Source organism: Ornithorhynchus anatinus, chromosome 4 (assembly GCF_004115215.2).
Source record: "Ornithorhynchus anatinus isolate Pmale09 chromosome 4, mOrnAna1.pri.v4, whole genome shotgun sequence".
Lineage (NCBI taxonomy): Eukaryota > Metazoa > Chordata > Mammalia > Monotremata > Ornithorhynchidae > Ornithorhynchus > Ornithorhynchus anatinus.
In genome coordinates, this window is record NC_041731.1 from 15,863,814 (window position 1) to 15,884,358 (window position 20,545).

General features: G+C 44.3%; 1 protein-coding gene across 2 annotated transcripts in view; it reads right to left on the reverse strand.

Annotated features, from left to right (window-relative positions):
* Nucleotides 1-673: 673 nt before the first annotated feature.
* Nucleotides 674-20,545, reverse strand: part of UPP1 (uridine phosphorylase 1) — a 28,789-nt gene continuing 8,917 nt past the window's right edge. Inside the window, exons 1-8 of one of the 2 annotated variants that reach the window (XM_029063970.1) lie at nt 18,629-18,699; nt 15,693-15,765; nt 7,227-7,344; nt 5,628-5,786; nt 5,068-5,182; nt 3,124-3,333; nt 2,895-3,041; nt 674-1,912 (exon numbers count right to left, since the gene is read on the reverse strand). In XM_029063970.1, the coding sequence (XP_028919803.1) occupies nt 1,773-1,912; nt 2,895-3,041; nt 3,124-3,333; nt 5,068-5,182; nt 5,628-5,786; nt 7,227-7,344; nt 15,693-15,745 (942 nt within the window). In that variant the 5' untranslated portion in view covers nt 15,746-15,765; nt 18,629-18,699 and the 3' untranslated portion in view covers nt 674-1,772. Of the gene's footprint in view, nt 1,913-2,894; nt 3,042-3,123; nt 3,334-5,067; nt 5,183-5,627; nt 5,787-7,226; nt 7,345-15,692; nt 15,766-18,628; nt 18,700-20,545 lie in introns of those variants that run through there. The other variant, XM_007661637.4, reaches the window with a different exon arrangement.

A 20,545-nucleotide genomic window follows, 5' to 3' on the forward strand; every position in this document is an offset into this window, starting at 1 on the left:
AGCTGAACATTTAACTTTCATAGCCCTCTTAGCACTTAATACCCATTACTTTCCTATTTGTAATTTAAGTGTCTGTCTCTCCTGCTAATAATGAAAATGGTAATTGTTAAGCGCGCTTACTATGTGCTAAGCACTGTTCTATGTTCTGTGGTAGATGCAAGTTAATCAGGCTAGACACAGTCCCTGTCCCACATGGAGCTCACACTCTAAATACCCATTTTACAGGTGAGGTAATTGAGGCACAGAGAAGTTAAGTGACTTGCCCAAGGTCATACAGCAGACATGTGGCTGAGTCAGGATTAGAACACGGGTCCTTCTGACTCCCAGGCCTGTGCCCTATCCACTAAGCCACATTGCTTGTCGGCTTCCTGCTAGATGGTGAGCTCCTTAACTGAAAGGATCAATCTTTTTAAATCTCTGTGAGCAGGGAATGTGTCTGCCAAATCTGTGGTATTCTACTCTCCCTAGTGTTTAGTATAGTGTTCTGCACAAAATGCTAAAAGCCACTGATTGCTTTTAACTAGCTTGTACTATCCGAAACTGCTTAGTACAGTGTTCTGCACACAATTAATGTTCGATGATGTTGATGACGACGACTGAATAGCCTCTAGGAAGCCCTAGAAAACCTGAAGTGACACACAGAGACTTCTGTAAATAAACACTGGAGAATCCATCAGAATTCATAAATTATATTTTAATATACAAATATTTTCATATAATGCCATCTAGGATGAATGCTTTCTGCTGTGCAACACACAAGTGCATCTTTTATCATTTCAAATGAATGCAATGAACCATAGTATTTTTCCTACTGGTCATACAACGCATTAAAAAAAAAGCTAAAAGTGCTTTCTGGCTTAAAATATGAAAGACTAAATATCCCTTCATCTCTTTTATTTCATAGTGTTACTCTAAGTAACCCAATAATCTAATCATGAGTAGCATAATATTTATTACAAACAAGAGTGAAAAAATTTATCCTTAAAAATATAGATCTGGTAGAACCTTGTAATTCCTCAAAAATGAAGGCACCTTTCAGCCTGTGAACATTTTAAGTGCCCCCCACCCCCCACACCTGAGGGTCACTCTTGGGAGTATTTTTAGGGACTATGCAAAGAATGAACAATTCTCGGGGATTATGCTGGGTCCAAAAGAGTAATTTCCTTAAATGGTCTCTAAATGACTAATTGACCCCTGAGGAATTCTAAACTCCTGGAAGCATCTGCATAAGGCAGATTTAGTCCATTAACGAAAACCATGGAAAACACTCAAAAACACAAAGGTTTTAGCACATCGACATTTACATGGATAACAGATTTTGGTGCCCGCAGTTTGGCTTATTCCAAAGCTGTATAGTAAAAAATTTTAAACCATCAGTTAGCTCTCACTTAGAAGCCAAGGGTAAGATGGATGTGCAGCTGAATCTTGGCCAGCGCAACCTGTTAGTCTTTCTGGAGAAATGAGAGAGAGGCTGGACAGACTTGAGCCGATATTGAGCAAGATTCTTAGAGAGGTAGCTTCGATTACTGTTGAGACAGTTAATTAATCCAGTGCAATAGTATTCAAGGAAAGCAGTTCTTAAAGCTATCAGGTAAAAAAAAAAAGTAATCAAGAGCTTGGGATTTAATGAGTGGACCACAATTGTTATCTCACTTGAGTCCTTAAAATTCATACCCAGTACAACAAACAAAAAGAACTGGGTCCATTGTTTTAATTGCTGAGAACTACAGCAACTCTGCTTAGAATTTAAAAAAAAACAAACCACAAGGTGCTCAGATTTTCCCAAGGCACTTCTTAATGTAATAACCCACTAGCTTCTGTGGTCTTTGCTGGTACTCTACCAGCACCTCATGGGAACTGGTGATCTGATCTCCATCAAGCCGATTGAGAAGGGTGACACACACCACGGCAGCTAGAGGAAGGAGAGAAAGATACAAGGGTGCATCAAATGCAAAATTCAGAAACCGAGTGAGCAGAGTATAATATTTTAAACAGATTAGTATTCTTGTTGTGCCAGGCATTATACTAAGCACTGGGGTGGATACAAGCATATCAGGGTGGACACAGTCCCTGCCCCACATGGGGCTCCGAGTCTCAATGCCCATTTTACAGAATTTGGTAACTGAGGATCAGAGAAGTGAGGTGACTTGCCCAAAGTCACCCAACAATCAAGCGGCAGAGCCGGGATTAGAACCCATATCCTTCCAACTCCCAGGCCCGTGCTCGCTCCACTACGCCACCCTGCTGCTTCTCCATTCTCCGGTTCCTCCCAAAAGATTCAAGTTTACAATGTTAAAAAAAAACTAAAACCAAAGTTGGAAAGACATCTGGGGAAGACAGGTGCCGGCCAGGTTTTCCCCTGGTAGTGCTGGGGAAGGGGACGGGCCTGGGCCATTGACCCCCGGGAGACATGAGAATTGAGGAGAAGAGATTGGGGAGTAGGCACGTAGATTCCGACATCTCAGCTGCATCCCCTGAATGCAGCGTGGCATTGTTCTTTCTCCTGCTGCTCATCTGAACACCTGCATTCCTCAGTGGCACAAATGAGAAATTTTCAAGGCATTTTTTGTCCCGGCTCATGAACTGAAGCGCCGCAAAGACACGATAAGGGTGAGAGCCATAGATCCAGAAAAATAAATAAATAAATAAAACCTCACTTTAACCATAATGGAGAGCAGGTGTTGGATGGGTTCGGGTAGCAGCGAGTAGGAGAAGGGAGGGGGAAGGACTGTGGGGAGAAACATTCACCGCATCCTTCCCCAACCCGGGCCCTCCTGTTATCTGTCTCTGGATGGGGATCGCTGGGACCCTTCCAAGAGCAGAATGGGGAAACGGAGGGAATTACGCCCTCTCCAAAGCCAGTGTTCCACCAAACCGAATTAGGGCATACATACCTTGGACACCACAAGCGCTACACATGGCAGCAAAGACTGAAGATTCCATCTCGATATTTCTGACTCCGGCATCACAAGCTGCCTTTAAATACTTCTGTTTGTCCTCCTCCGTGTAGGAGCAGAAAGCACCATCAAGCCGTGCTTGACCTACGAAACAAAGACAAGCGAACTCTCGGTTTATACGTTCTTTCCTTCCTATTTTTCCTAAGATCAAATGAACAAATCTTACCTTCATAGAAGTCTAAAGTGCACATTGTATTTCCAATGATCGTGTTGAATTCGTTCATCTCCTGAGCACATTTGGTCAATTCCTGAGCTAGTTTCTCATCAAGATCTGTGTTGCGCACCACCCGTTTTCCCAAAATAATCTGTTCAAATTCAGGTTTGAAGCAGGCGTCTACCGCTTTTCTAGTTATTACCACAGTGCCTGGCTCCAGTCCTAAGGAACAAAAAAACAGATCTTAGAAGAGTATCCATCTTTGTGGATGAAGCAAATAGTAACTGTTAAACAGAGCAGAAAGAATCCCATACGTGGGTAAAATCATCTGAATAATTCAGGTTGAGAAATAGACTCGGGCCTCTCTATTTTTTGGTCCGTTATTCCAAGCAAAAGGGGGTTTGGGAGTAGCTCGCTGTAGGCAGCAAACGTATTGTATCGTATTGTACTGTCCCAAGGCCTTAGTACAGTGCTCCGCAGGTAAGTGCTCGATAAATACCAATGATGAGGAGGAACTAGCAAGACAATTAATAATAGGAATTATCTGGAATCGGCCTTTGTAAACCTGTAAGAAACATATAATCATAAATGGCCTGCTACTGATCCAGTGAACAGAGAAAGCACTGCTCTGGAATCAGAAGGCTTGGGTTGCAGTTCCAGGTCTGTCTCGACTTGGCTAACATCGGCCAAAATGGCACGAGCACTTTGGAATGTGACGCAGCCTTGTCCGCTTAGTACAGTGTTCTGCACACAGTAAGAAGAGCTCAATAAATGCGATTGAGTGAATGAATGAATGGAAAGAGGATCGGAAGGAAGAAGAGCACATGTCAATAGCACCCTGCAAACCACTAGTCCTCTAATCAATCCATCTGTGCAGATGCTCAGTCCTGAATTATTAAATTATCATTATTATAATTATTATGCTATTTGTTCAACACTGTTCCAAGCGCTGGGGTAGTTACAAGGTAATCAGGTTGTCCCAAGTGGGGCTCACAGTCTTAATCCCCATTTTACAGATGAGGTAGCTGAGGCACAGAGAAGTTAAGTGACTTGCCCAAAATCACACAGCCTACAAGTGGAGGAACCTGGATTAGAACCCACGTCCTCTAACTCCCAAGCCGTGCTTTGTCCACTACGCTATGCTACTTCTCTAACTTCGAGCCTCAAGACCACGGCTCTTCCATCCTTCCTGACAGAAGGCTCTATAATAATAATTACCGGGAAATTTGTTCAGCGTTGTCTGTATGCTAAGCAGAAAGCAGATATAATAATTAGGTTGGGCACATTCCCTGTCTTACATGGGGCTCACAGTCTTAGCTGGCGAGGGAGACAACTGGAAAGGAGATACTTATCTAATTTACTTCTTTGTCTCTCTCAAAATAAGTCATTGGAAAGATGCTAGACAGCCTTTACATCCATTGCTTGTAAGAGAAGGATATTCATTTCACTCAGATTTATTGAGCGCTTACTGCGTTTCAAAGCACTGTGCTAAGCGCTTGGGAGAGTAGATACAACAATAAACAGACATATTCACTGCCCACACGAGCTTACAGTCTAGAGGACGATAAGTACCACTGCATTTTAATCGAGCAGTCAATCAATGGGATTTACTGAGCTCTTACTGTGTGCCAAGCATTGAACTAGCACATGGGACACTACAATAAAACAGAGATGGTAGGCAGAAAGAGTTTACAGGCTAGAGGGGATTTTAAAAACCGCTTCTCCAATACAGACCTTTCAGGAATTCAGACATTTTTCTCTCTATATATTTCAAATTACCATTTGCCTCTATATCTGAGTCATTTGGCAATAGTTTGAGAGACAAAAGAGAGAATGTCAGACATGGGGAAAAAACATGAATGGATTTAATCATATTGATTCCAACCACAATCCCTACCTATCCACAGGGCCAACTTTTAGATTCAGTCACTTACAGAAGAGATTTAAGGAACATACCTATGCCACCAGAGGTGCCGATGCGGAAGATGGTGACATTAGAGCACTTGGCATGATACAATAATTTAATGAGTTCGTGCAACATGATTGCGATAGAAGGAACGCCCATACCGTGCTGAAAAAACAAAGAGGAAATTAAAATCCAAATAAAGTGCTATGAATCTGATTTTATTTAAACACGAGTGACTACATATACTTGCTAAAACAGGCCAGATTTTTTTTTTCAAATCCAATATTCCTTGCTTTAATTGCTTCCAAGCAAAGGCTTTCATTTTTTCTTTCATTTGGCATTTGTAATTCTTATCGCTGGTCCACCGAAATTCAGTGCATTTAATAAAAGCTCTCCTCAAGCACTTAATCACCCAATCAAAAAAAAAATTAGGACACCTACTTAGAATCATTAAAAGTTTTCAGATTGGATTCGTATGCACATGATATTCTTGGATAAAATTACAATTTAAGACAATGAGATTAAAGAGGTCAAGTAACAAATAAACTTTACAGGTAGAAGATTTTTCTAAGTGTGTATTTTTATTTTCTGATATTAAGTCTGTACTTACACTGATAGATAATACAGGTCCTATTTTATACATTGCATAACGGTCAGTTCCTGCACAAATATTGGGATACTCCATGCCGGGTTGTCCGAGTCCTAAATCTTCAGCCATATAGGAAATAAAAGCTTTCATCCGTGAAGGGCTTCCTCCTACACATACAAACTAACATGGGGAAAATTCAGCAAATATTCAGGGAATCATAATAACACCTCACCAAACATATGCGGTCGTTGGACAACATATCAAATACCTCAGAAACACAAAGCACATAGAGATCATCATGTTTCTTTGAAATATATATAAATATGATGATTTCTCTGTTTTCCTAGATGACTCAATCAACATGGCATTTGCAGGAAAAAAAAACCCAACATTTTCCACAAAAATTACTACATCATCATCAGAATGTTTCACGGTGGATAGGAAATGCAAATAAGTCTAAATTAAAGCAACTAATGAAAACATGACGTGAAACTGGTATATCTGACGAGTGTGTGGTTATTTAGATAAATATGCTTGAGCGACTGCAGAGCTGGCTTTAAGGGGCCATCTTCAAGGCAGCGGTCTATCACTTGGAGCCGGTTTTAAGAGAGGGCCAAGTGAGGAGACCAAATTTAGTCATCCCTTAGCACTTCTAAAACTGTCCCGGAGCAAGTGAGCTCATGTTTGCACTCAACTTTCTGGTTCCAAGAGCTGCCTGAGAGGAGCCGCCTGAAAGGAGCTGGCATTTGTGGGCCCACGTTTCGAAGACTAGACGGCGACATCCATAGCTCAGCTCTTTTATCCACCCCTTCTCGGGCTGGGCCTGAGCCATTATTGGACACTGGAACCAAAGCTTCCCCTCCGGCGCAATTCGGGGGCGGGCGGCAGGGAGGAGTCAGAGAGTGGAAGGCCTGGCGTGACTAGTCGTTCTGTTCTTCACGCTTTTCTGTAACTCGGGACTACAGAATGTAGGTTCACCTGGGGTTGCTGAAGGGCTAATATCATCCCAGAGTAAATCCTGTAATGTAGATCACTACCTGTCCTGCGATTGGCTAAGAGGCTGCATCACGTAAGCTCGTTGTGGAGGGAACGTGTCTACCGGTTCTTTTGCATTAATCTCTCTCAAACACTTTGTACAGTTCACTGCATGCAGTAAGTGCTCAATAAATATCATCAATTTGTCCCATTAATCTGTCTCTTGGGCAGACGCTTGGCTTTAGTAATCAAGCAAGGAGTCAGGGTGTTCCCACACTGCAAAGCTTGAAGGTCACAATGTTCTGAGTGGAAAGTGGACTGAATCAAATAAAAGAGGAACCGGGGCTAAAGAAACATCGAGACTAGATCGATTTTGTGAGAGGGATGCTGACTGATCATGGTGGGACGAGAGATGGTCTGTACTCGGGGAGGTTGGACAGCTGTGAGCTCAAGGAGTTGGCTTTTGGGGATTAGCCCTGAGGCCCCTGCTCAAACAATATGCCAAAAGATCATAAAAAGTCATTTTCCCAAAGAAAGCAGTCTACGTGTCCTCTCTCTCTGGAGGATGCAAGTCTTGTGTGATTATGGATGGCATTTCTAGGCAACAATGAATTCTATTTCTAGAACACAATTAACATTTTTTACCTTTACATCTCCAAACATAGCTGGAAAATCATGAGTTCCAGTTCCAAGATTTAAGTGGTACAGGATATCTTCTTTCATTTTTGAAATAAAAGGGTTTGAAATGCGAACCAAGCGGTCTCTGTTGTAAGATAAAATGTTCTATTTTAGTTGTTGAATACATAGTAGAAATCTACCTTCTAGAACCAAGAAACTATATGGTTTATGATACAACCATATATGTTTATGAATGAACCATTCTAGCTCACAAATCTATGAACCCTATACAGCACTCGATAAATACGATTCATTCATTCATTCAATCGTATTAACTGAGCGCTTACCGTGTACAGAGTACTGTATGAACGAATGACATGGAGGGAATTGGGAACGGGATTTAAATTTAAATAAATATTCCTATTTATCTCTACAAACATGTTTTATATTACGTAAAACGTTTTTAAAAAAGGAATTTATTGTGACAGATAAATTGTCCAGCCTTCTAGATTCCTCGTATTTCATAGAACATACCCAGGAGACTAAATCTAACTCTAAAGCTGCTCTGATGCCATCCATTCATTCATTCCATCGGATTTATTGAGCGATTACCGTGTCATTACTGAAGAGCACTGTACTAAGTCATGATATAGATGGGTGATTGACTAAAGAGCTGAAGCAAACAGGAGGTGAGAGAGAGGAGTAAAGGCACACGGAGCGGGCTTTGACCAATTGAGCTAGTGGCCTGTTTGAAATGCACTTGATTGGAAGGAATACAGATGCTACTCAACAGCTCAGGTCGGGAAGCTCATTGTAGGCAAGGAACGTGCCTGTTGATGGTTATATCGTGCTCGCCTAAGTGCTCAGTATAGTGCTATGCACACAGTAATCGCTCAATAAATACGATTGAATGAATGAATCGAAGTTAAAGGAGTCATTCAAAGGGAGAGTGCAACCTCAATCTATCTGCCATATCAGTCCACCAGCTGAACTAGAGCAACGGAACTTCAATAGAGACATGTGGTTTTGCAAGGCATTTATTTATTTTTTGGAACTGTAAACTGTGGCTAGGGATAATGTTTTAATGGCAGTGCAGTTAATTTTGCTCTTTCATTAAAACAGTAATCGTGTGAACAGTTCAATGTGGCCCTTTCTGATACCTTTTTAGGTGAAAGCATTTCATGTTTCAGACTTCCTTAACCCACCTTATAAAATATCACAGGTGAGGTTCTCCCAGAATCTGGGTGGCTAATTCTGCTCCACAGCTAAAGAGCTCTGTTGTCTTTCAAAGGAATACTTTTTTCCTGACTTTCTCTAGGGGATTTGAGGGGGTAATTTGAGAGAAGTGATATTTCTTCCCCTTGAAAAGTCTAATGTCTCTAATTGTAGTTCTAAATTTATGAAAATGCCTTTGAATGAGAGACTTTTTTTGTTTGATAAATGGTAGGTGGAATAAGAAGGTCAAGGAGGTTGAGGGGTCCTAAGGAATATTTCAAAATGTCACCATTTTGAGGGATTTTTATTCTTTGGTCCTAGGACTAGAAGGTGATTTAGAAATTTCCCATTCAGGCAGAACAGAGAAGGACTCTGGGACACAGGAGAAAGGGAGAGTAAAAATTTAGCATTCAACATAAAAGCTATGTAAATTCATATATATATTTAGTCATTATATATATATATACAGAGAATTATATTGGACCAATTACAGAATTATAGATTATATTTGCACTGTATATTTTTATCTGTATATTACTGTCTTCTAGGGAAACACGATTAACAAATTTCAGCAGAATTGTCATGCCAAAACCTGAAAGCACTATCTGGTTGAATTGCTTCAAAAAAGGGTTAGCATGGTAAGTAAAACACAAACACATACACAGACACACACACCAATATCTATGCATACATTTGGCAACCACTTTCTGGTTGTGCACGAGAGTTATGGCAACAGCTCTCTGTTTGCTGGCCATCTTGCTGTGTTTGTGCTAGAATTAAATCAAGTACGACTAGCTGGGTAGGAAGTCTGAGGAGGTCAAAGTTGTCCGCCAGTGGTTTCGACCAGGAAAAGTGTCCCCCAAGTAGACCTAGACAGTTCCAGCGCTGTCCCATGAGGAAAAACCAAGTGATACTCAGCACCTTGTTCTATAGGCCAGGGGAGGATCAGACCTGGTCAAGGACTCAGGGAGAAGCCCTTCACTCGCCGTTCATCCTCCCTACCATCCGATAAGAGACTCTGACAGCTTCTCCTTTCTCCCCCTCGCCCCATGCCAGATCTGGTTTCCGGGCAAGATGGTGATTAAAAACACCCAGAGAGAGAGAGAGAGAGAGAGAGAAACACGTTTGCATCTTGTTCCAGGCCCTGGGGTGGGATGGGAGAGGGAAAGAGGACAGAGGAGAGAAGGACGGTCAGATGGGAAAAGAGATGGTGAAGAAAAGGACAGCTGGAGAGCCAAGGAGCCAGAATATGTACTTCATTACCCTTACACACAGTTGTCTCTGTTTCAATGCCCCAGAAGCCCTTTTATGGGTTCTTAATCTCAGAGGGACCAACTTTCTAACTGGTTGGAGAGAGGTAAGTTTTGACTAGGGCAAAGCAGGGCAGAGCTAATTTTGCCAGGTCAAGTACACCTTCGGCTAAAGCCAAAATCAACTGGAAAAAGCTTGAAAATGCTATTTTTAAGGAGTTTAAAAAAAAATGAACTCAGCAGTAAAGGATGAAAAAGCTGGATTGAGAACTGCCAGAGGAGCTGTTTGAGAGAAAGCTTTTCACTTGAAGGAAAGAGAAAAGACCAGGCCAAAGAAATGGACATGCGCAAAAGGGGTGGGAGAAAGTAAACAATTCAGTCAATTGTACAAGAATAAGCAAGGAAATGGTTGCTTCATCGAGAGTAAGAAAATGAAATGGCAAAAAACATACTTCCTTCAATTGGCCAAGGTGGTGCAATGAATTATCACACAGTTTCACCATGACAAACCCTGGAATAAAAGTACATTTCAGCTTTTCTGAGGCATAAACACATCTCCTGAGAGACATGTTTTCTTAAAACAGCTTGCCCTAGTGGATAGAGCATTGGCCTGGAAGTCAGAAGGACCTGGGTTCTAATTCCAGCTCTGCTACTTGTCTGCTGTGTGACTTTGGACAAGTCACTTCACTTCTCTGTGCCTCATTTTCTTCATCTGTAATTAAGGATTAAGACCGTGAGCCCTACGTTGGACAGGGGCTACGTCCAATCTGATATGTTTATATCTCCTGCAGCGCTTAGTATGGTGCCTCTAAGCACTTAACAGATTACACTATCATTATTATTATTATTACTAGGAGATAATTTCCAGGACCTGACCCTTCCCTCCTGCAGATAGGCAACATATGGAATACCAAAGATGAACGTATGAATGAAAATTGAGGGTGACTCTGGTAAGTCTTTGCTCATGAAATGAGATGACAGAGGAAATGGAAATCCAGGAGCACCCAATATCAACCTGCCAAGTGACCAAAGGACAATATGGACAATATGGGTCAGTAAAATGGAAGATCAAACGATGTGGGTTTTAATATATAAAGTCTGTCGGTGAGTCCTCCGACCCTTTTCACTTCACATGCTACAGCATCAGCCCTGTCCTCTCTCCTGCTTTTCCATCTGATATCTTGCTCTAAGGAACATCTCCCCCGGTAACCTGTTGTTGTTGTCTCATGCTGTCCAGTCATGTCCGACCCATAATGACGCCGTGGACACATCTCTCCCGGTACGCCCTTCCTCCATCTGCAATCGCTCTGATAGTGTACCCATAGATCCTGGTAACAATACGGAAGCGATTTAACATTGCCTCCTTCCGTCTAGTAAACTGGAGTCTCCGCCCTTGGCTCTCTTCCCTGCTTCTGCTGCCCAGCACAGGGGAGTTTTGACATGTAGCAGATTGCCTTCCACCTGCTAGCCACTGCCCAAGCTAGGAATGGAATGGGTATGGCCTCTGCTTGACTCTCCCTCCCGGAGTGGAGACTGGTAGAGTATTGGAAACTTTTCTGAGACGAGGCATGATGATGATGCCTGATGATGGCATCTTAAACCCAAAGTGTTCAGAGGACACTCATTTTTTTCTAAACCTTTTGCTTTTCCTATCATTCGCATCATGCTTTTCTCATAGTAAGCACTCAATAAATACAAGTGATTGATTGATAAGTACCATCACTATCACAGAGAACCAAAATCCTGGTCTCATCTTTGACTCCACTGTTATTTATCTCCCTGCCTCAGTAGTTCTGAATCCTATCATTTCTCTGTCTCTATTTCCCAGATCCACCCATTCCTTTTCACCTTGATGACAACTTCAAGACTTCCACCCTTCCCAACTGGCTTACTAAAACAGCCTCCTTTCTGGTGTAATAATAATGTTGGCATTTGTTAAGCGCTTACTATGTGCAGAGCACTGTTGTAAGCGCTGGGGGAGATACAGGGTAATCAGGTTGTCCCACGTGAGGCTCACGGTTAATCCCCATTTTACAGATGAGGTAACTGAGGCACAGAGAAGTTAAGTGACTTGCCCACAGTCACACAGCTGACAAGTGGCAGAGCCTGGAGTCGAACCCACGACCTCTGACTCTGAAGTCCAGGCTCTTTCCACTGAGCCACGCTGTGTACCAAACTCAGAACTCTCCCCTCTCCAGCCTATCTTACATTACAAATAACTGTATCACCTTTTCAAAGCACTATTTGTAACCCATTACTCCCCTCACGAAAATCTTCAAGAGTTGTTTGTTTCTTAGTGTATAACACAAAAACTCCTACTCATTATATCCAAGTCTTCATCAGCTGTTTCCCTCTTAATAATAATAATGGTATTTGTTAAGCGCTTACTATGTGCCAAGCACTGTTCTAAGTGCTGGGGGGGGGGGATACAAGGTAATCAGGTTGTCCCAGGTGGGGCTCATAGCCTTAATCCCCATTTTACAAATGAGGGAACTGAGGTCCAGAGAAGTTAAGTGACTTGCCCAAAGTCACACAGCTGACAGGTGGTGGATCCAGGATTAGAACCCATAACCTCTGACTCCCAAACCCGGGCTCTTTCCGCGGAGCTACGTTGCTCACCACTCTTCGCCAACCTATTCCCCCTCAAGCTAACATGCTAGCTGAACCTCAGCTATCTCTTTTCTCCCTTTCTCTTCCTCTTCCTTGTCTCTATCACCTCATGCCTTCTCCTATCCCTGACTCTCATCTCAAGGCTTTGCCCACATCCAAACGTCCTCCACCCTGAAATCTACCAAATGCTATACCTCCCAATCTTCAAAGCTCCTCCTGCACCTCCTGCTATTAACGATAATCTAATTCGATCGACTCTCTGCTCTTCTGCGGTTCATCCTCCTTAGAGAGCAGTTGACCGGATTTGACACAGGCTCGAAGCCTGTAATTCTGGCCTGAGCCAGACCTGCATGATCATCTTTACCCCGCTTGGATAGACTTTCCCCTCCTCCTCCTCCTCATCAACATCTACTTGACCTGTTCAGCCAGTTCTGAGAACTGATGATACAATTTAAGGTCCTTGGAAAGAAAGTTCTGGAAGAGCTCAGAATAGCCAAAAATGTGGTGTGAACTGGTTAGGGGGTAAGGAATTTGTAACTAAATTGGAGTTCCTCTTTCCCCACAGGAGATTGTAGAAATATACAAAGTTCGAGAATAAATTGCCAAGTCAAAAAATCTTGATCTACAAAACGGAAAACTATTAATGCTGTTTCGATTTATCAGTGGCATTTATTGAGCACTTATTGTCTGCAGAGCACTGTACTAAATGCTTAGGAGAGTACAATAGCACGAAGTTGGTAAACATTACCTATGTACTATTTGAACCTGCTAACACCACACTTACGTACATATCGTTGCTGATTTCCCTACCTGTAATTAATTTTAATCTTTCTTTCGTAAGCTCCTCGAAGGCAGGGCTTGTGTTTGCACTAATTACTGTATTTGCCCAAGTGCTTACTCCAGGGCTCCACAGAGAGTAAGCACTCAATAAATGCCACTGTTTGACTGAAACACAGAAATTTATACAGCGACAACTGAATAAATCTGTTTATCCTCCAAAGGAACGTGAACATGGACATCCAGTTCTACCACCAGGTTTAACTCACTGACTCTTCACTTCTCATAATCAACATGGATACGTCATAGTTCAGCAGATACCTAATTCATTCAAAACACAGTCCCGATACTATGTGACCAAAGTAAACTCTCCAATACCCAAAATGAATAGGAAGGGCTAGGGCCAGCCTAGATATTTTAAGCAAATGAGCAGGATTACAGACACTATTTAAAGCCTACCGTACTTTATTTGAAGGTGAAGATCTGGAAATAATGTCCCTTTTAGGTTAACGCTGAGGTCTGACAGCAGTGAGGTAATTCTCCCTTACGTTCCCCTTTATCCTATAGGGATCTACATCCCTCGTGATAGACAGCGGGTGCTTTCAGGCGTTTTTACGGAAGGAATTTAAAAAAAAAAAAGCGGACATCTCTGTGCCCTGGGAAAATCATTTATTCACCTTCCTGGAAGCAGAGGGCAGTACCAGACGAGGTTCCTTCCAGTTGGGAGAGTCTATCGGTTTGTAAGAGACAAGGTACAGAGGTCGAATACAATCATCTCAAAAATGTTTGGATCCCGGAGCCTGGCCTTATGCAAGTCCTGAACCCATAAAGAAAGTTCAGTGGCAAAAACTATGATTCAGAGATTACATACGCCCCACCCTGCTGAATAATTTTTCCTCATGAAATTAATTTTTAGATGCCCACAGCCTCGTTCATAGATATTGACCAGTGGTCTAGCTTTCAGAGTGGTCAAAGTGTTGGCCGGAAGGCAGGGGACGTGGACAGAGAAGGGCACTTCTTTCCAGCCTCCCTCACCTTCTCTGAAGCCGAGGCTAACTGGACAGGCAGTCCACGAAGCCCCCAGGGAAGTTTGCAGGGAAGGAAAGAGCAGAACCACTGAGAGGGACGGGTGAACCGAGAGGCCGAACGCAACTCCGACATTAAATTCTATACACCAAGATCTGTGTTCTTGGTTAAATGCTCATTATAATGAGGTCTCTATTAGAACCTAAGAAATGGTACATTCAGTCACCTCCGTGGTCAACCCAGACCAGCGTCCTGTGTCTGACCATGGGAGCTACATCAAGGTTGTCTTCTCACACATCTCTCACTGTTAGAGATGGTCCACGTATTTGACAGATGGTCCTGGGCTGTCTTTCTTGAACTTACAGGTATTTCTGGCCTGCACTGCATTCCATGATTATGAATTCCATGCCAGGATGCGCGGCAGAAAGTGTTACCTTGTGACTGCTTTGTTAATGAAATGTACATCGCCTTGATTCTATTTATTTGCTATTGTTTTAATGAGATGTTCATCCCCTCGATTCTATTTATTGCTATTGTTCTTGTCTGTCCATCTCCCCCGATTAGACTGTAAGCCCCTCAAAGGGCAGAGACTGTCTCTATCTGCTACTGATTTGTACATTGCAAGCGCTTAGTACAGTGCTCTGCACATAGTAAGCGCTCAATAAATACTATTGAATGAATGAATGAATTGTTTTGAACTCTGTAAATGTTTAAACTTCAGTGGTTCTCTCTTCTTGGCTTCTGCTGATGTTGCTGGACTTGATAAGGCAACAATTCTGATTTCCCCCTGGGCCTATCCCTATTCTTCAAAGCTATTTTTCCCTGCTTTTAATTAGCCTATCCCGACAACACCGGCTAGAGGGGTCAGAATCCAAATCCCCATTGTACAGACGAGGAAGTAGACACACACAAATTAAGTGGCTTCTGTGGTGAGTCAGGGGGAAGGCCGGGATTAGGAAAAGGAGTTGTTTTTTCAGGCCTGTGTTCGCTCCCCTGGGTTGCCACATCAAACAAAGGAACGGAGAAGTCATGAGAAAGGAGGGTCAGATACAAGATTAAGAAGACTGGAATGACTACAGAGAAAAAGATTCAAAATTGAGGAAGGACACAGAAAAATGTTACTAAATGTGAACCAGGGTGATGGGTACAAAGGTTAACAAGAGGCCGAATTGAGAACATACAAGTTTCAGTTTCACAATGAGCTAAGTTTTGTTTTCCCAATGAAACCTTTAAGACAATGTTTCCGAATATTAAAGCCCCATCCTAATCGGTCAATCTAACTTTTAAACTAAATGGCTCTTATGGTTCAAATCATGTCTATTTATTCATTTAAGATTTTCGCTTATTAATGAAATCTATTCAGATGCCAATATGCACATGTTCATTTATTCATTCGTTCATATTTATCGAGCACTTACTGTGCGCAGAGCACTGTACTAAGCCCTTGGAAAGTACAATTCAGCAAAAACCATGCCTATCCCCAAATGCCCTGTCAGGATTCTGTGCAAGATCACCGATAAAAGAAGCCTAAAAGGACCATACTTCATAAAAAAAGAGGAAAAAAAAATCAAAAATAGTGCATAAATTTTAATCAGCCAAGTGTTTGAATTCTTACTTTGAACACTGTTCGTTATCAGATTCCTTCATTTTTGTACCTCTGGAAGTCATTCTTTAGACTGAAGTTGGACCTGGAGGGAGCAATGAAAATTGACTGAATTATTATGAGACGAATATGGAAGCCAAGGTGAAGTAATGTTCTTTCGAGAACTCTTGGAGTGAGAAAATGTAAGTGGGCATTTTGTGCAGTGAGAAAAATAGCCAACAAGATATTTCACATACAGAAGATTTAATTTGATTTCTTTTCATATCTAAAACACCTATTTTGAATTTTTTTAATGGGAGGGCTCAGAAATCAACAAATGAAATTGCATAAATAAGCCAACTACAAATTTCCCATATTCATCGATTTGTTAAAAGTTCCCATTTTTCACTGTGATCTCTGAAACCCTCTGCAGGCAACCTACTTCTCTGAATAAAAGCGAGTCAGGTTTGGGTTTCTTCTCTCTGGCAGCTCTGGCCCCGTCTCCAAGTGACCCTAAAGCCTGGTAGGTGAACTCCTATTCTTCGAGTCAAAACTGATGGAGGGGAAGTGGGCGGAGGCAGGGAGAAGTGGGAGGAAAATGAAACGAAGAAGCGAAATCGCCTGCTTTTGGTCCCTGCCTTTTCCCACTCTTGCACAGGGGTTCCCCAGATCGATAATTCCTTCACTCAAAGATGCGTGGGGTAAGGAAGATGTTTAGTGGACGGTGGCAAATGGAAACATTGGCAACAGTCAACAGTAAGAGAGGAATATCATTGCTGAATTTTAAACAGCCCCCCATATGCTGTCCAGCCAGGTTAAATAAACACCGGAGCCAGAGGAGTGTGGCCTAGTGGAAATAATGATAATGATAACGTTGGTATTTGTTAAATGCTCACTATGTGCCAAACACCGTTCTAAGTCCTGGCGGAGATACAGGGTAATCAGGTTGTCCCACGTGGGGCTCCCAGTCTTCATCCCCAGTTGACAGATGAGGTCACTGAGGCACAGAGAAATTGAGTGACTTGCCCAAGGTCAACCATCATTATTATAGGTCTGCAGTGTGACCTGGGGTAAGTCACTTCACTTCTCGGGGTGGGGGGGCTCAGTTCCCTCATCAGTAAAACAGGAACGATGAGTGTGAGCCCTTTGTAGAACAGGGACTGTGTCCAACCTGACTACCTTGTACCAACTCCGGTGCTTAGAACAGTGTTTGGCACATAGGAAGCACTTTATGAGTATCGTAATTATTTTTATTATGATTCTCTCTATCTTCCCCGCCCCCAGTTTAGGTTAGCACCCTTAAGTGGCCTCCTGACACCCATCCAGAGTCATTCATCAATTCATTCAATCGTATTTATTAAGCGCTTACTGTGTGCAAAGCACTGTACTAAGCGATTGGGGGAAGTACCCTATAGTCATTCGATTCCCTCGGTTCTAGACTGTATGCCCGTTGAGGGCGGGGATCGTCTCTCTTTGTCGCTGTATTGTACTTTCCAAGCGCTTAGCACACAGTAAGCGCTCAATAATGACGTTTAAATGAATGAATCGAGCGCTTACTATGTGCAGAGCTCTGTACTGAGCGCTTGGGAAAAGAACGGTACAACAGTAAAGAGTGGTGATCCCTGCCCACAATGAGTTCACACTCTAAGCGTGGGGCGAGGGAGCAGGGACAGACCTCAATGCCACGACAGACATTCAGGGAAGCAGCGTGGCTCAGTGGAAAGAGCCTGGGCTTCGGAGTCAGAGGTCAGGGGTTCGACTCCCGGCTCTGCCACTTGTCAGCTGTGTGACAGGGGGCAAGTCACTTAACTTCTCTGTGCCTCAGTTACCTCATCTGTAAAATGGGGATTAACCGTGAGCCTCACGTGGGACGACCTGATTACCCTGTATCTACCCTAGCGCTTAGAACAGTGCTCTGCACACAGTAAGCGCTTAACAAATACCAACATTATTATTCAATCCTATTTACTGAGCGCTTACTGTGTGCAGAGCACTGTACTGGGCACTTGAAAAGTCCCATTCGGCAACAGATAGAGACCGTCCCTGCCCAACGACGGGCTCCCGGTCTAGAAGGGAGAGCCAGACGGTGAAACAAAAGAAAACCAGTAGACAGGCATCAATTGCCTCAATAGAAATATTCATTCATTCAATAGCATTTATTGAGCGCTTGCTCAGTGGAAAGAGCACGGGCTTTGGAGTCAGAGATCACGGGTTCGAATCCCGGCTCTGCCACTTGTCAGCTGTGTGACTGTGGGCGAGTCACTTCACTTCTCTGGTGCCTCAGTTCCCTCATCTGTAAAATGGGGATGAAGACCGTGAGCCCCACGTGGAACAACCTGATTCCCTTGTGTCTCCCCCAGCGCTCAGAACAGTGCTCTGCACGGAGTAAGCGCTTAACAGATACCAACATTATTATTATTCATTCATTCAATAGTATTTACTGAGCGCTTACTCCGTGCAGAGCACTGTACTGAGCGCTTGGAATGGATAAATCGGCAACGGAGAGAGACAGTCTCTGCCCGCTGACGGGCTCACAGTCTAATGGGGGGAGACGGACGGACAAAAACAATAGCAATAAATAGGATCAGACTGTAAACCCGTCGATGGGCAGGGACTGTCCCTCTCTGTTGCCGAATTGTCCATTCCAAGCGCTTAGTACAGTGCTCCGCACCTAGGAAGCGCTCAATAAATGCTATTGAATGATTAGAGCTATAGATCTGTCTCATTAATCACCTTAAGAAAGATATAAGCAACATATACAAATGTGCCCCAGTGGCGGGGGGCGGGGAGGGGGGCTCGGGGTGGGAAGGCCTCCCGGAGGAGGGGAGCTTGTGCGCGGAGCGCTGTGCTAAGCGCTAGGCAAGGGCGATTGAGCAACAGAGAGAGAGAGAGAGAGAGAGAGAGGGACGGTCCCTGCGGACCCGGGGCTGCCAGGGCCATCGGGGGCGCGGTTCCCGGCGGTGGCTTACCTCGGGATGGGGATGAGGATCGGGCTGGGGATGAGGACCGGGCTGGGGATGAGGACCGGGCTGGGGATGAGGACCGGGCGGAGGTTTTTCCCCTTCTGGGCCCGGCCCGGCCCGGCCCGGCCCCGGCAGGAGGAGGCCCCTGCGAGGCCCGGCCCTCCCCCGGACCCGCCCCCGGACCCGCCCCTGCCCCAAACTCCTCTGCTTGCCCACCCCCCTCCACATAATAATAACAAAAAGAAGAATGTCGGGATCTGTTAAGCGCTTACTAGGGGCCGAGCGCTGTTCTGAGCGCTGGGGGAGATACAGGGTCATCGGCTTGTCCCACGTGAGGCTCCCGGTTCATCCCCATTTTACAGATGAGGGAACTGAGGCCCAGAGAAGTGAAGTGACTCGCCCACAGTCACCCAGCAGACCAGGGGCAGAGCCGGGATTCGAACCCGTTGACCTCTGACTCCCAAGCCCGGGATCTATCCACTGAGCCACGCTGCTTCCCTAGATGAGGTAACAGCCACGGAGAATAATAATAGTAATAATAATGCTGGTATTTTTTAAGCGCTTACTAGGGGCCGAGCACTGTTCTGAGCGCTGGGGGAGATACAGGGTCATCGGGTTGTCCCACGTGAGGCTCCCGGTTCATCCCCATTTTCCAGAGGAGGGAACTGCGGGACAGAGAATAATAATAATTAATCATAATAATGTTGGTATTTGTTAAGCACTATGTCCCGAGCACTGTTCTGAGCGCTGGGGGAGATACGGGGTCATCGGGTTGTCCCACGTGAGGCCCACAGTTAATCCCCATTTTCCAGAGGAGGTAACTGAGGCACAGAAAATAATAATAATAATGTTGGTATTTGTTAAGCACTTACTATGTGCCGAGCACCGTTCTGAGCGCTGGGGGAGATACAGGGTAATCGGGTTGTCCCACGTGAAGCTCACAGTCTTAATCCCCATTTCACAGATGAGGGAACTGAGGCCCAGAGAAGTGAAGTGACTTGCCCACAGTCACACAGCTGCCAAGTGGCAGAGCCGGGATTCGAACCCATGCCCTCTGACTCCCAAGCCAGGGCACTTTCCACTGAGCCACACAAACAGAACTCCCCACCCGTGGCTTTAAAACCCTCAGTCAGCTTGCCCCCTGCTACCTCACCTCCCTACTCTTCTGCTACACCGTAACGGGCACACTCTCCTCCTCTACCGCCAACCTTCTCGCCGTACCTCCATCTCCTCTACCTCAGCGCTGACCCCTCGCCCACCTCCCGTCCGACCTGGAACACCCTCCCTTCTCAAATCCGACAGACGGTGACTGTCCCCCGGCCCCCTCCAAGCCTGTTTGAAGGTCCATCTCCTCCAAGAGGCCTTCCCTGCCTAAGTCCTCCTTTCCTCTTCTCCCACTCCCTTCTGCATCTCCCTGACTCCATCCCTCCTTTCTGCATCTCCCTGACTCGACCCCTTCATTCATCCCCGCCCCCCGCCGGCCCGACAGCACCATGTCCATATCTGTCATTTATTTCTTCGTATTATTCTTATTCATTCATGTACAACCATCCTTCCCTCTCCCTCCACGCCGCTTCCCATCCCCTCAGCACTGTACTCGTCCGCTCAACTGTATATATTTTCATTACCCTATTTATTTTGTTAGTGAGATGTACATCACCTTGATGCTATTTATTTGCTATTGTTTTAATGAGATGTTCATCCGCTCGATTCTATTTATTGCCATTGTTCTTGTCTGTCCGTCTCCCCCGCTTAAACTGTAAGCCCGTCAAAGGGCAGGGACTGTCTCTATCTGTTACCAATTTGTACATTCCAAGGGCTTAGTACTGTCTCCCCCGATTAGACCGTAAGCCCGTCAAACGGCAGGGACTGTCTCTATCTGTTGCCGACTTGTTCATTCCAAGCGCTTAGTACAGTGCTCTG